Source organism: Corvus moneduloides, chromosome 2 (genome assembly GCF_009650955.1).
Source record: "Corvus moneduloides isolate bCorMon1 chromosome 2, bCorMon1.pri, whole genome shotgun sequence".
NCBI lineage: Eukaryota > Metazoa > Chordata > Aves > Passeriformes > Corvidae > Corvus > Corvus moneduloides.
This window is the reverse complement of record NC_045477.1, coordinates 41,807,204-41,824,104: the sequence shown is the minus strand read 5'-3', so window position 1 is coordinate 41,824,104 and position 16,901 is coordinate 41,807,204. Positions and strand designations below refer to the sequence as shown.

The following is a 16,901-nucleotide window of genomic DNA, read 5'->3' as shown; positions in this document are numbered from 1 at the left end:
TTTTCTAATAAACTATTCTCACTTCAGACACAAATAGTAAATTATCTTGTTTTATTCATGTGAAATCTTAGATTCATTGAACTTGAGAACACACAGAATGACAAAATGGATCATCGCACTTATATGGAAAACCATTAAAGGTTACCCACTGTGGTGCGAGGTCATGCAACAAGCATTCACATCCTCATCACATCAAGATTTTAGTGTTAGAGACTTAATTTGGAGCTTCTTGACAGGCAAAATTAAGAGTTGGTACAGAAGTGGCAGATAAATTATACAGCCATAAATACTAACATCAACATAGGAAACATTTTGCTAGTGCTTCATTTTCTTTTACCCCTCAGAACTATGCAATGCAATTTTCCCAGCGAGTGGAGAAGAAAAGATGTCACCTTGTACGCATAATGCACAATGAGAACCCATCTTCCCTTCCCCCATAAAAGCAAGGCCTAAAACAATTTTATTTTGTAAAATAATACACGACTGGGATGCATCTACTTGACAGGCCTGATTTCTCCCTCACATGAGACCAATATGGTTAAAGTCAACAGAGGCACTAGAGTTCCCAGAGTGAAACAGAGGGTGGGAAATGCTGACTGTATTGCAAGGCACTATTTTCAGGGGCTTTCAGTTTGGAATTAGCTCTCCATCATGTTGTCTGTAACAGACTGAATCTGTTAACATTCACAGTATTCTGCAGAATGCAATTGCTGAAGCAGTGATGCGAGAATGGTAGGGATTTTTTTTTCCTGGGAATGAGGATTATGGTTTACAGAAACTAAGAAAAAAAAAAAAGGAGAGATCTTCTTTTAGGATGACAGGGTGATCTGAGGCAAAAAAACCCCATCTGTAGAATTAGTTTGAATTAATGTTTTCATCATATAGAGGACTCCTGGAATACTAATATTTCTAACTACCATAACAAAAGAAAATTCTCTCATAAAAACATCTGTATCATCTTTTCACTGAAAAGCCCCTCAGTCTCCACTGTCTTTTGAGTGTTCAATTTAAGGTACAGTAGTGCTGTTCTTCTGTTCCAAAAAAGCCTACAAATATTTATCACATAATACTAAACCAGTTAGAGACCCAGCTCTGCAGTCTAGCCTTTCAACTAATCCACTGGTCCAGCACAGACTCAACAGTCTAATGGGCAGAAAGGTCACATTTTCATGAGTCCAGTTAACATAAAATGCCGTCAAACAGCTTAAAGTGATTTGAAACAGTATTTTATTACTTGTGAAAGATTCCTAATAAGACAGAACTTCCTGTAAAGGTAAGCAAACCCATGAAACAGGAATAGAAACCGGATCCCAGTATCAAGCAGAAACAACAGAGTGAATGCCTAGGGCTGCAGTTCAGCTCCAATCCACAAGTCTCATCCCGGCCCAAAATGAAAAAAAAAAATAGTGGGAAAATGACATTCTTGTGGATCAAAGCCTAAAATCAAGCAGTTGATGTTATGAGATATCCAGCACCACTTCACCATCAGAACTGAACTTCAGGAAGGAAGGTGACCAGAGTGAGCCAATTAACCAGCTTTGCCACAAGAGCTGTGGTCTCTGGGCCAGTGACAGGATGACTGGCCCCAAGACACTAGAAACTGTTAAGCAAAAATTCTAACAGCATCAACAACAGTCCTGTAAGGATGTGGGGAGTGAACACTTAACTACAAGCACCAGGAGCTCCACTGAGCAATATCTGCTGGAAGCCTGACTACCTACATTTACCAAAGCTGAAGCTCGAGAAAACAATGCAAAAAGCAAAGCAGCCCATGTAGCAGTTTTATACAAGCTAGACATGACACTGCTGGAGTAGGGAATAGATCTCCCCCCTTTCTCTCTCTTCAGATCTGGAACCAGGACCATGCCTTTTGCTTTATAGATCTTACCCTCTTTCACCTTAAAAGCAGAAATGAAGGGGTTAGTAGGGGACAACAGAAAACAGCCTTCTCCTGCTTTTCGTTAATTCTACAACCCTATCTGAAGTCTGTACTACCCCTCAGAAGTTCCAGGCTTCAAACCCCGCTATTAAACAAGATGGAAGGTCAATTACAGGGTAAAGTCAAGAGGGAGAAAAATTAGAAAATTACAATCACCTGAAATGAACATATTTAAGTTAAAAGCAAACTAGCTTGTAAAATTTAAGTACCCAAAGCTGGAAAATGTCAATTTTCTTTTGGTTAAAAAAGCTGCCTTTATAGTCTAGTCCCAAATTATATATATAATCATGGTTTCAGAGTCCTACCTCAATGCAGTTCACAGCCAAGTCATGTTACAGATAACCTCATAAAAATTTAACAGTGTCTAACCTTAGTTAAACACTTCAGTGCAATATCACTAACATTCCTTCAACATGTCAAGAATTTGTTTTTCCTGCATGCACCATACAAGTATCTCTTTTCCACAAATAGGTGGCTTTGTACTTCTTGCTCCTCTTATTTTATATACGCATATCCTTCTGACAGCTGCCTGTATTTTTCCTGTTCTCTCCAACCACTGTTGGCTCCATTCTTCTCATCTACTGACTTTGCAATTTTAACTTTAAGAAAGAAACCGTGTTTCTCTGATGTTTTTCATTTTATTCCCTCATCGTAGATCCCCAAAATGTCTTCTAATGTCCATTTTGAAAGTATTATTTCTAACTAAAAGTATATCTAAACCAGGAATATCATACAATACTGAGACTTTGGTGTATACTTAAAATTCATCAATAAATATTACGGGATAACTTAATGAGATGGTTTGGTAACTATTTGGAAACTGAATTTAAAATTCCAGTTTCTAAATTATTATTATTATTCACACATCCATTGAAAGGATCTTTCTGAACATTTTATAATTTCAAGAATGAAAGTGCAAAAGACTTCAAATTGGTAAGATCTTAAACTGTCCTCAGAACAGATCATGGAGATGTTTTTATACGAGCAAACTATTTTTAACCATGAAATTAAACTAAAAGTTAGGATATTAGAAGAAGATGCTGCTAACTGAATTTTACTGACATAACATATCCAAGTGAAGAACCAGCGAAAAAACCACAACAGGAGTATCAATGATTTTCATACACCTTGGTGATTACACAAGTGTGCTATCTCTTCAAGAGAAACTGAAAGAAGAATGTAATTATCTATAATTTCCAACACAATATTTAATGAAAAGAGGGGGGAAACACATCTTGTTTCAAGAGACAGGAAAAAACAGAGGGTTTTAAAGCCCCTTTGGGGTTGAGGTTTTTTTGATTGCTTATTTTGTGGGTGGGTTTTTTTTCTTTTTACACTCCAATTCTCCATTACTTACCAGGACACGACTGCAGAAATCTGCACTCTAAAGAATATGCTTATCAATGTGATCACAGATAGCAGATTTTATTTTTTCCACACCTCGTGCATTTGTAGTGATCCTGACATGCATAGGTCTTTCTAAGTACTTTGAATTCAAAGGCGAAGAGCTTCATTTTATCTGTTAGCTAGGACTTACCAGTTTTCTAATGCATCCTGTTCCTCACCTTCCATGGCTATGGAAAGCATTTAAATAAGGGGCTCTGCACCCACACAGCAGAGGCTGCAAAGACCTCACAGGCAGAGCAGGAACAAACAAGTCTTTGTTTCTAGAAGAGGGGGATTTGAGGGAGGAGGAGGGGCAGATAAGTTAAAAAACATGGGCAACTTCAGACAATAAAAATGATCTTGTCCTAAAACATGGCTTCACCATCTGCAGGATACAGTCAATTGCAATTGCTGCAGTAAGTTTTTGAGAAGAGAAAATTACTGGTCTTCAAATGCTACACATTAAATGTTCTACTGTCAACAGCAGAAATGTCTCTTCTGTACTGTACCAGACAATAGCTGACAATTCCTGAAAAAAGTTTAGACTGCTGTCTACATACATGAAAAAAAACCAAACAGCCAAAACCCAAAAAACAAAACCAAGAGAGAGAAACAATTACCAGGCATTGGTGCTAGAGAGAAAAGGCCAACAAATTGTGAACAACTCAAACAAAAAAGGATAATTTCTCTCCCAAGATCCTCTGTCAGCTGAAAATCCTAAGTCCCAGGGCAGTGACAGTTTGCAGCAACACAGCACCTCTCTCCTATGCAAAATTACATCCAGAGATTGCACCCTTAATGATTAGTAGACATGGGAATGTTTGATGTTTTTTCTTTCCTACTTATAATTTCACCCTTCAAAGCTAAACCTAATTTTAATCTGCAATTTGAAGACATTTTTTAGTTGAATAAACAACAACAAAAAAGCTCAGGATGTGAGCATACTATAGCTGACTGTCCTTGCTAATAAGAATCAATGTTTTCATTGGGGGAACTAAAAAAAAAGAACTTGTCCCCTTCAGCTTCATTTTGAAACTAGACAGCTACTGTGCATCATTTTTGGCTATAGTCAGGTTTTTACCTGGTGCTAGTTTGCAACACTACAACAAAGGCAAAAATCCTCTTTGATTACATTTAAAAGAGCTGTGAAGAAAAAAAAAATACCAGCAGAATTTGAAAGAGTCTTGGAAGTAATAAAAACATGTTCCAAGGGGCTTTTTAAGAAAGGCTTGCTACAACACTTTGTTGTTTAATCAGGATATAAGTCATGTATCTGGATTGTATTCTTTATAACGTATTGCTATATTACTCTAAGGAAATCCCAGTTGCAGTTTCATAATGCCGCTGTTATAAAACAACCTAAAAATTAGCACAATAAACTATTCCATTGCTTTCAGTCTCTGATTAATCTGACAATCCTGGATCTTAGAGTATGGGAGAAACCTCAAAGAGACTGTTCTCTGGGCTAATTTTGCTGCTTTAAGTGTACAAAAAAATCTTAGTGTCTTAGCCAGGCAAAAGAAATATTCACAGACTCCTGAGCTGAACTTTTGATTAAAGCAAAATATAGCCAATGAAAATACTATTACAGAAGCATGTCCAAACTACAGACTGGTTACACTGCACTTATCAACTCGTTTAATTCAAATTAAATTAGTATTTTCCTTTTTGTTTTACTACCAGTACTGCACCTGCTGATTAAAACAATATAAATTAAGTTTCTTTTTCTTTGATAAATCTGCCATTGTTTTTGAAGTCTTTCTGTATTGTAAAATGTAGATGTGCAATAGCCAGACTGACTTGAGCACCATTAAGACTCTACAATGTGTACAGACAGACTCTTGAATTGCTGGTAACTAAACCAGAGTAAAATGCTGTGTCAGTTCTTTTCCCCCCATAGCAGTAAACAGCAGTATTTATAAAGCACTTTCACTCAATGTATGCCAGTTTCAGAAGAACTAAAATATTCTGGCCAGCCAGAAAAGCAAATATCAATGATATTCAGCAGTAAAGTAAGTTAAGTAAGTAGCTTTTAGGAACTTCTGCTCAGTGCACACAGATAAAACAAAACTCTTTAAATAAGGGGCTCTTACTAAAACTCTCTTAGAAGTCTTTAAATAAATCTTTTCCACTTTCTAAAAAGAAATCAGTTTTAATTTTGGAAGTCTAAACAAGTTTTGAATTACTGACACCGTAAGTATTAGTATTACAGAACTATGTAAGACATACTGCATTGGAGAGATTATGAGAAGAAACCTGAACTAATGTTATTTAAATTTCAATTCTGTGTATGAAACACTGATGACTACAGTAAGTGCAGGGATCTGAGCTCACCAAGGCCCCAAATGTCTGTCCAGTGAATCTCTGGCAACATGTATTTAATAAAAGCTAGTCCACAATTTAGACCCAAGTTTAATCAGTGAAGAGTCTACATAAGGCTATTAGCTGTGAACAGTTTCACTGTTTAATCACCACATAATACTTCCTTGGGTTAACTAAGCCAGAAGACAAACTTCTTTACAATTTCTTATAAAATAATGTGAAAACTTCTTAAATGCAGGGTTCCTTTAATTTATTTGAGTGGAACAAACCCTGTATATATGTATCTGCATATCTTCATCTTTTTTTTAATCTCTGTCATAAGACCATTAGAAATGATTAAACAGAAATTACAAAATCCAGTAAAAACTACTGAAAAAAAATCAACAGTATACTGTCAAGAAACATTTCTATGGATAAGAAACTGCAATCATGTTTCAACACGATTGAATTCAAAGACAAAAAAAACAGCTGCATCTTTGAATTTAGAACATATATGATTAGATAGAGAGTATATAATTATTGTGTATACATATATTTATTTAGATTACAGATAATGAATCATGTTCAAAATGATCCACCTTCAACTTTTAACATTAACATTAAGAGAGAAGTGCAAACTTCTGTATTAGAAGGATATCGTGGAAAAAATGTCCCTTTTAGGAGTTTCACTGTCACAGCTGCTTAGTACAACACTGCAAGCATGCATTATTTTTACTGGCACTCAGACATGATTAGCAATAAATCTCCTTTCTCAAAGGATTAAATTACTCTGAAAACAAAACAAACCCCAAAACAGGTATAAACTTACATAAACCTACTGTCCCGATAAATTCTTAAGAAAAATGTGGGTTTCTCTCTCTTTAAGTCTAGAAATATTCTACCTAAAGTAGATAACTGCATCCTGACACAATACTTGTGGACAGATTTAGTGATTTCTTCGGTGACCTCTGTTCAGTTAAGAGGTATAAATACATCCTGCTTTCAAACAAACCAAGACTTCACTTTCTGATATAATCATGCACAACAAATAACTATTTATCGTCATTACCATAAGGCAGCATCTGCCTTTTACAAAGGGATGCTTACCACTGAAATTTCATCTGCCTCTGCAGATTCCCAGCATGCTTTGACAGAAGTCACTGGTTCACTGAAAAATGATGCTGCTTCATCTGTACACATCTCTGACACACATACCAAAATACAGAAGTCTTTACCCCATCCTAAGAGATCTCCTGAAACTGTTCTTCTGGAAAAACAGAGACAGGGAAGTGAAAAATCGAATACCACTAGACCTTTTTAGATGAGTCAAATCCTCTTTTGTTTTACAGAGCATGCAAAATAATATGCCACTGCATTTGCAGATCAAAACCACTTGTGGCTCATGCTCTGCTTTTTGTGCAAAAACCTGAAGGCAGATCTGGAACTTAAGAAGTCTAAAATACTATGACCAGACACAAGGTCTGGGCCTTTTTTTTTTTTTTTTTTTTGACTAGACAAAGACCAAAACCCAGGTTTGCAGTCTAGAGTTCCAGTTCTATCTTGTCCAAAAATCTGCATTTTGAAGGGCTCCTACAAACTAGCTTGAAGGAACATATATTAAACAAAGTGCTAGACAGGTAAGGGATGAGAAAGCAACACTGTGGAATAACTCCTTTTCATTTCTGATACTTAAAAATTAGCAGATGCTCTGAAGCTTAAACTTTTAGTTGAATTTCAAGCTTGTTGTGTGTTTGCTTGCTTTTTGTTTAAATAGAAATTAAAAATACAGGTTTCAATGAAATGTATGTTTTACTTCAGTGTTTCTGAACAAGCTCTTTTCCCTTTTTCAAAGGTGTAATGTTTTTAGACTACAAAAAATAGGAAGCAGAAAATCCTGGTGTGCATTCTCTATAATCATACTGTCATCATCAGTTTTATTTCATTTCCTAATTATGCTGTCAAACAGCTACTGTACACAGAGCCCCTATGGCACTTTCCATAATGATATTAAACACTGTCTTGCTCATCCCTCATCTAAAATTCCCCCTCATCCAAAATTCATGCAGAACTTCAAAGAACATTAATATAATCTCTAAGTGGGAGTGATAAAGTTGTGGAAGTGATTTCAACCTGAGGTCACATATTTTGCTTCATACCCCATATCACAGCTCCAAGAATTGAAAGAACAAAAGGAAAGAGACTGGGAGTATGTAACACTGGTATGACCACTAGTTACAAGCCTTTAAAACCCAAGTCTAGAATAAAATAATGAGGAAACTGAAACAATATCTTGTTTTACTCCAATCCCTACAGACACTTGTTTGACTACTCTGCTGGAGTACTAAGGTCTCCACACCAAACGTAACCCAGCAGAGACAAAGAAATCAACTGCCAGTTTCCAGTATTTTCCCACTTCATCTTTGAATTTAACATACTAAGCATCCTCAAAGGGCAAATTATTTAAGGCTGCATTTCAAAACCAAGTACTATCATTGGCAAACTTAAATAAGAGTTAAAATCCCTCTAATAGTATTTAATACAAAAGCCAATTCTTGGAAACTTATAGCAAAAAAGCTGAACAATTTCAAACTGCAACTGGTACTAGGAAATTTAATTTTATAGAAAAAGCAGATGTTCTTCTACCTCACCAACTCCAGCCACTCAGAACGCATAGCTGACCTGCTTCCTTATCCAGATGTTCTTTGACTATCAAGAAAATGCATTATGTTATCTGAAAGGCTTAAAAATCCAGTAGGATCTGTGAAGACTGACCAATAAACAATAGCAGAAAAGACAAAACGGTCCAAAAGACAAGCTCAACCTGACAGTCCAATTCCTTTAAGGAAAAAACCCTCCTAAAAAAAAAAAAAACAAAACCACCAAAAAAAACCACGGCAATTTGAAGCCCCTTACTATGAGGCCTGCAAAGGCACTGAGAAGGTAGGACAGCATGTTTTTACCAGATGCTCCACTAGACAAGAATCCCGCTGACACAGGCCTAAGGACCAACCCCCTCCCATCCCCACTCCTTTGATCCCATGTCATCTTCTATGACTGTCTGTGCTTGGCATAAGAAGACCCTCCTTTCATACTTAGTTCTTTCCTAGATATTAAAGTTTGTGAATTGCCTGAACACAAAACTGTTTTAAAGTTGTATTTGCAGACTTGGAGGATGAAGGTCTGAGTCACAGGGCTTCACTGATGCTTAAGTGGTGTAGCCAAAAACCTCAAACCCATTTCAAAGATGTTTGACTTGAGTCTTGGAACAAAGTTCTTATCTTCAACTTGGAGCACTCAGGTTTTAGACCCAGCCTAACCCCCAGCTGACTATTCTGACAGAGGCTCTTTTCTGATGCATTATTTCTAAAAGTCTGCTCCAAGAAAGAATACCTGCTAACTACATTCTTTTATTTTCTGTTTAAAAGCATGAATGCTCCACCAAAATGCCCCTTACCAAGTCAGTCCATCTAAAATAATTTTTTCAAACTGATTCTCCTTTCCCCTCTCTCTGTTCTAGCTACAATAATGGGAAATTCCAAGCACAATTCAAAAAAGAGCTATATCCACACCTACTCGACAAAATAAAGATGAATGCAAAGCTTCCATCTGATGAGGAACATACAGAGACATAAAGCTGGGAATTCAGAAGCAATAAGGGCAAAGACTCTTCATACCTTCTGCTTCTGAATACTGGAACAGAGTATGTTTGCGCATACCATTCAATAGCTTTGTTTTCTTCAATGGTTCTTAAGATTGTTGAAAGTGGCAGAGAGAGAAATTAATTCCTCCTTCATTTTCAAATCACCATTAGCATCACTGTAACAACCAAAACCTTCAACAAGACAAAGATGAATTCATCCTGCTTCTGGAAGTATTAGCAGTCAAAAATACTGAAAACCAAACCCTTATATTAAAAACAGTGATAGATCCTCAGGGGCAAAAATGCCAACAGAAGTTTCAACCTATATTAAGCACAGAAAGGTAAACTTCTGAGTCATTCGCATGCTATTTAAGGTCACAGCACATATTTGTTGAGGATCTCCACATGATAAATAAATGCAAAGCTCAGTAATTTAACTCTGTCAAACAGATTTTTTTTCCTTCCTGACTGGAGTGACTTAAGAAGGTCACAAGTAAGAAACCAACAGGAATAGGATTTTGTATTTTCTTGGCTCAAATGATAAAAACATAAACCACAATACGATGTGTACAACTTAGGTTTTCAAGGAAAACTCCTTCAAGCTCAACAGCAGCTAGCAGCTTGTCTCTATTTGCCGTCACTCTAGATCAGAAGAGCTCACATGCTTTTTTTTCCTTTCCTGCCCCTTTCAGTTACACTTGAGCTCTTTGACTGAAAAGGTCTGGAACAGATTAAAAGTCCGACCACAAAATAAAGAGCCTTGGCATGTACTCAAGCCTGTCTGGGATACACATACACAGTGGGCCCAAAAAGGGAAGCTATGCAGCAAGAAACCCTTAATCAGTCTTTTGGACATTTCTAACTTCTTTAACTGCACAGCCTTAACATTTGATGGAGTTTAGTATGCACAAGACAAGTATCTTTTGCCCTTACAGTTAGACCACTCTATTTGCAGCAATACAAAATAGTTGTGAAAAGCAAGATTCATCTCACTCATGACCTCTGTCCATTAAAGCATTTTCCACACCCCTTTTTAATTCCAGCTCGTCATTGGAAACTATAAAGTCATGCATGTAAAGAAAAACAGATACCCTGCAAGATTACCTGAGTAAACATAATTGCAAAAGGCAACATTGATTTTCAAAATGACTGCTTCCTTTTCAGCCTTATTCACATACTAAGTAATTGTGAAGTTGCAAATTACCCACACACTCCTCCTGCAACATGCAAACAGGTCTGTAGCTCTAGCTGGTGTTAAAGCCAGCATGGACATTTGCCAAAGCTGACACCCCACCTTTGGGTTCAAGTTGCATAGTGGTTCAACTTGTCTACGAACTGGTGAGCAGTTTAAAAACAAAGTGTGACAATCTGGTGTTCTCTGTAAGAGTGAACGGATGTTGTAAATAAGCACTCAAGCCTACAAACCAAAAATGCAAAATTTCTAACAGACATTTCAGAAAACAAAACAGAACAGTGACTGTTGAGTTTTGCAGCTCTGTATTTATATGGCATTCATGGAGTTAATGCCTCTCCCAAAAGGGGCCCACAGTTGTTGTTAGGTCAACCCCTGTAAAGCTTCAAAGGTTTTGCATCCCCTCAGCCTGACCTACTCAGTGATCTGCACACTGTTTTCATTTAGCTGCATTGAGTCCAAAAGTAAAGCCTGAAAACCACAATGATCTTTTTTTTTTTTTTTTTTTTTTACTCCTACTGTTTTTCCATGGCTCTGGAAAAATAACTAAAATCCAAAGGAGCTGAAAATAGTAAGTTATTGGGAAAACAAATCAAGGGCAAGTTAATACAGCTAATAAGGCTGACACACACAGGTCATGGCTTCACAAAAAACCAGAAACTGTAATGCCATATTAAATACATCACTTGGACAAACTAAGAAAGTAGTTTAGAGTCTTCACATTGTATGTGATTTCCATTCATAGTCATCAGTGCCAATATTTTATTAAAAAGTTTGCACTTCTGCTCTTCATACCGATCAAAAACATTACTGAAAAAAATACATAAAAGTTTGGTTTTGTTGAATTTCTCCATCTAGACTTTGTGATCCTTAAGTTACTATTTCTATTTCCAATATTACATAGTTCTTACCCCACAAAAAGGTTATTAAAGTAGGAACAACAAAACTAATAATTCCTCATCATATAGTTTAAACCAGAAAGTTTTGTCATGATAATCACTGTGACAAGCTGGAATTATAAGCTGGTATATGTTTCAAGTGTATTTAAACAGCATGAACTATTATTTGATTATGCCCTCTTAAGATAGCACAAAGGAAAGTAAATATTTGTTTGGGAATTAAAAGATAGATTCTTCTGTAGTAGAGTTTTGATAATTTAAAGGGATGACCAAGCTTGACTGAAACTGTCTTGATAATTTCTGAATGTCACCTCTTTGGGGAACTGTATGGATCATAAGGCAAATATAAATACCAACCTGCAGCATTAGAAACTTGGGTAACATACAGCCCTGAAGGATATAAGCTAATAGGTTTTATCTTAAAAAAATATATATATATTTAAATAAGGCCTCTATAACTCAAAATATATTTTAATTGTACTATAAAAAGTTTTCAAAATATGCCTGCAAAATTAAAGCTGAGTGAACTGAAGCAAATCGAGAATTCTGAATTGAGATGAACTTTTACCAAAGCGTGGGTCAAGCCTTGGGTCTAGCCAAGATGTGGTCTTGTTCTTATGGTTTATGTAGTAAATTTCTCCATCCTGGGTCATAGCTTGTTCCCATCCATCGGGGAGTGGGCCTGCAATATAGAAGGAAGGAGTTGATGGTGGGCTCTTGTTTGCTCCAGCTGAAATTGATCTAAAAAAAATTTTAACATTTTACATATATAACAGTACATGAAACAGAAGAGTTTCAAGCTCATGTCTAACATTTCTGGGATAAGGGCAAAGAATTGGTGGGTGGGAAAGCAAGAAACAGGAAACACTTCTATAATTTTTATTTAGGATTTGGACTTTAATTTTCAAACTTGTTTGCATCCTTTCATATGCTTTTGACACTTCTTTTTCCTATGGCATTCTAGTATAAAACCAGCAATAAGTCAAGCCTGCCAGAATGAAACCAGCATGAGCACCAGGAAAAAGCAGCATAGAATAATTCTACCTCTCATAGGAAAGTTCATCTAGTGATTAAGACACAGCTGCAGCAACAAGCTAACACTGAGGAGATCCTGAAATATTCCTGTATTTCACAAACAATTAAAAAAAAAAGTGACAAAACTAATTTCCCCTTTACCTCATACTCTAACTTTCTGTGAAAGCATTCAAGGCTTAAGCAGGCAAAAATGCAAACCTCACGAACACGGCAGGCAAACAAGCAATGACAAAGCAAAGGCAAGAAAACACCATGAGCAGCCACAAAGACACAGTGCTATCAACACAGTGCTACGCCTCTACAAGCAGAAAGGCACACACAGGGGAAACTACTTCTAGAAAATTGTCAAAGGGAGGTACATAATGATGTTGTGGAGTCCACAGCTGATGTCTGAACACAGAGCCTGAGGAGTGGTTACCATATGTTCCCATCAGCAGCTTTCAAGAAACCACCTTTCATTCCTATACAGTTCTTAAACCCCTCATTTCCATCTCTATATGATCGTGTACATTCACCTGTACTTTGCTTAGACTGAAAACTATTTTAAAAAGTTAGATTTATCTCATCTTATCTGGCAGGTGCTTTACAAATACATAGTTTTGAATTTCTATGCTCACATTGACATGGACTTTTAAAAATATCTAAATTAGATAAAGGAAGATCTTCCCTGTATTTTAGATTTAAGTACAATCCTCAAATTATACAACAAAAGATTCACTACAAATGTTAAGAATGTAAAAGCAATTAGAACAAAACCTGCTGTAGCAGCAGGCCATTCTATTTCAAGTTCTTCTACTCTTCCTCACTGTAATACAGTAATAAAACAGCAGAAGCCATCCAGCTGTCAGACTTGGACTAACAGATTATTCTGTATAATGTAAGATACACAAAGTATACATAAACATCATTATTTCACACATGAGATTCAGATATACACAAAACTATATGTGTCTATCTGATAAATGTCTACTATATTAATCTTCAAACTACATTAGTTCTTGACTGTAACTTTGTCCTGAAGTCATGCTCCTGCTGAAATTCAGTCTTTAGCTGGGAGGAGAGGTGGGGAGGATAGATTTGTTTGCTTCATCTCAAAAGATGTTCTTGGAGAAATGTCAGAAAGAGTAAAAAAATAATTCAGTTGCATTCCAGCAATATCCCAAGGCATAACCAGGACAAGAATTTCTTACTGTGGTCTTTGAAGATCCCTTGCAAACTATGTTTCTAAATTAAACTTTCATTTTGGCTCAGAAAACAAAGCCCTTCTCTAGCAACTTCACTACTCCATCATTAGACCTACAGGTTTTTGAGAGAGGAAAAACAGTGAACACTAAGACATTTTCTTCCCACCTCTAATGCTCATAAGCTTTAAATGTTGCCTGCAAGTAATGAGTACCCCAGCTTTTATCAGAAGCTAGTGAACAGAACAGGCAAGGAAGCATGACAATATTACAAATAATTCCTAAATCCTAACATATTAACTGTACAAAAGGACTTCGATGCAGAAATGAAAGCTCCAGTGCAAAGAATGGTGTATTTTGTTACCATACCCAAAGACCAGCCAGCTGATCAGTGAGATGCTATTTTATAAAACTGAGGCATAAGGAGCACAGTGACATGCCCCCCATCATCCAAGTGTAGAAGCCAATTAAGAACCAAACCCACTCCTTTACTGCTAAGCCAACACGCTAGCCATGTAGGCAGACCTTCTCACTACCATTCTCCTCAGAGTCCTGCTAAGCCACACATCCCTTGGAGAAACTCAGCAAGAAATTCTTTGTGAACTGCAAAGCCAAAAAACCCCTGTTTGGCTTTAGGAAAAACAAACCCAGCCTTGGGGTGTCAGTCCTGCTGAACACTGAAGTCTGTACTGGTCCAGCATGTTCCTTCGTAGCAAGTAAGAACAAAATGCCTTTGAAGAAGGTTGCCAGGAGCTGATCAGTCCATCCACCTGGTGAAACAATGCTACTTCTGAGATTCAGTGATCTGATGAGTACTAGAAAGCACAGCTGTGGAACACGACAGGAAAGGTCCATCTGCTCACCTGGTTGTCACATTAGCAAGTCTTCCTTGCTAAGTGCCACAAATGACTGCAGAAGCAGAACTTCTATCTCTAGAATCTTTTGGCGTTACTAATGTTGCTTTCTTCCTTGGAGAACAAACTGCTCTTGGGTTTCTGCTGTGATCCTTACACATTGAAATGGAAGTTCAAAAATTGAAATGACTTCCTTCTGTAATTCCTGAATGGTTTTGTGAGTAATTGTGAAACTAGAAGACAAGTCTGATTTTCTAAATGGTCACCTGACAAACTTTGTATTAGAGGCAAGTACTAGAGGAAAGAACTAAATCCATGCTGAGGAACAGCAGACACATTCACCCAGAGCATCTAGGAAAATTCCTTTGCAATTACACGTCCCTTTTCACCCAAAAGGTACAATAGGAACAGAATTTCCAGCATTAGCTTTTCTGACCTAGGTTATCTAAGTCCTATATTGCTGATATTCAGACCTTCTCACTAAAATTTCCATATTTACTGTAGCTTATGTTGTACAGAATCAGCAATACTGGGTCTATTCAAAAGTCCATTTAGTCCAGGCATCTAGCCTGGGGTGATGGACGGGTCTTGTTGGTTGCTGAAAGTAGCCCATTTAGTGACTGTCACACTCTATAAACTTTGAAATAAAGCGCTGAATACATACAGAGACCTAAAAGGTAGAGAGGTTATGAATAGTCACTCGGCCTCCAAGTATGCTGGGCACTGGAACAGGCTCCCCAGGGAAGTGGTCACAGCCCCAAGCCTGACAGAGCTCAAGAAGCGTTTGGACAATGCTCTCAATGGTGTGAGTCTTGGGAATGTCCTGTGCAGGGCCAGGAGTTGGACTCGATGATCCTTGTGTATCCTTTCCAAATCAGGATATTCTGTGATTCTATCACAAGTTATTCTTTGAGCCAGTTTCTGTCTGCTTACTAAGTGCCAAAATATCTCTCTTTCAAGTACTTCTCCAGTCTCCCCTCCAACTTTTGTAAATATTTAGCACAAACAATATCCCTGTGACATGGTCCCCTACTAGTTCTGTTTGGTGCCTCCTATGACCATTGAACACTTTCACAACTGTAAGTTTAGAGTTCGATGAAATAATTTGCACAGGGAGAGACAACCCTTCTAGATAGGGAACTCAGCCTGCACTGTGGTGCTTTTAAGGACAAAGTTACCAAAAAAATTAAATGCTAATTTCCAAATGTAAGCCATCTTTACAGAACTACTGATAAGTCATACCCCTGTAACTAAATATTTATGTAATGGTGTAACTTCATAAGCCTGTGTGCATGCCTCTTTGGTGCATGTTTCCACTTTTTTTTTTTTTTAAACTTTCTCATATGCCATGAAATCTGGAATGCAAAGCAGACCTCGCTGCTGGCAGATAGAAAGCAACCGGAGGAGTAACTAAAGCAAAAATGCAGTAGAGATTCAGCCTATGCTGGGATATGAAGTAAATCTTCCAAGACTCTCCAGTTCCTAACACTTAATTTTAAAATAAATGTAAACAAAGCCATATTTTATCAATAAGTCAATGCATGTAAGAGGGCAGCTGTATCTATCTACTAGCTGAATATGCATGGACAACCTAGGAACTAGAACACCTATGTTTAACAACAGGAATCACCTTCACCTAATACAAACACTGATCTCCAAGACCTTTCCTAATCTTTCTCTCTGAAAGCTGAACTTCTCCCCTTCAGTCACTGTCACTGTGGTTCTAAAACTTCTAAAAATTATATCAAAGTCTACAAAATTTACTTAAAGTACACCTTTATCTAGTCAAATTAGTATAAAAAGACGCTATTTAAAAAGGGGCAGTTTTTGCAGATGAAGAAATAAAAGAACATTACTGTCACGCAGATACTCAGAAACTCAAGTTTCACAAAAGATCATAGCGTCAACTGCACACAAACCAGAATTTTTTGGTATGACTGACTACGTAGGAACAATCTGCAACTGAAGTGAGCAAGGATCTAAGAGAAGAGCTAGAACTTGTTTTAGTTATTGGCATATTCCTTCCTACTCTCCTGTCCCTCAGGAATTATGAATTCAAGTGTCCATTTTCTTACCAACATTTAACATGGCACTACAGCCTTACCCTAAGAGACAATGGAACTGCATGCACTAGGTCTACAAACTTTCACTGGGAAACTCAATTCAGAACTGCAACATAAGAATGAAGACAAAAGAGGAGAAAGACACATAATCTGCTCCAACGCTAATTATCTAACGTCTATGTGCAAGCAGAAGAGGCTGAAGTATGCAGTGCTGTCAAGCATGATTCAGGAAGTAAAAGTATCTGAAGAACAGATTCTTTTGTATAAATAGAATTATCCCATCTCTGTTGTATCAACTGTAATTGTAGAAGAAACAGCCACTGTTTATTTTCAAATGCATAACTTTACCTCAGTAGGAAATTTATAGATGTTCCTCAGAAGAACAACGTACCATTATTACTACCTTTTTGT

General features: G+C 37.1%; 1 protein-coding gene across 8 annotated transcripts in view; it reads right to left on the bottom strand.

Moving 5' to 3' along the window:
* Positions 1-16,901, bottom strand: part of YAP1 (Yes1 associated transcriptional regulator) — an 85,101-nt gene that overhangs the window by 15,713 nt on the left and 52,487 nt on the right. For 4 of the 8 annotated variants that reach the window (XM_032099244.1, XM_032099246.1, XM_032099245.1 and 1 more), the window contains exon 4: positions 11,926-12,039. The exons of the other annotated variants lie outside the window; for them this stretch is intronic. In XM_032099244.1, coding sequence (XP_031955135.1) covers positions 11,926-12,039 — 114 coding nt within the window. The remainder of the gene's footprint in view (positions 1-11,925; positions 12,040-16,901) is intronic. 8 annotated transcript variants of the gene reach the window in all.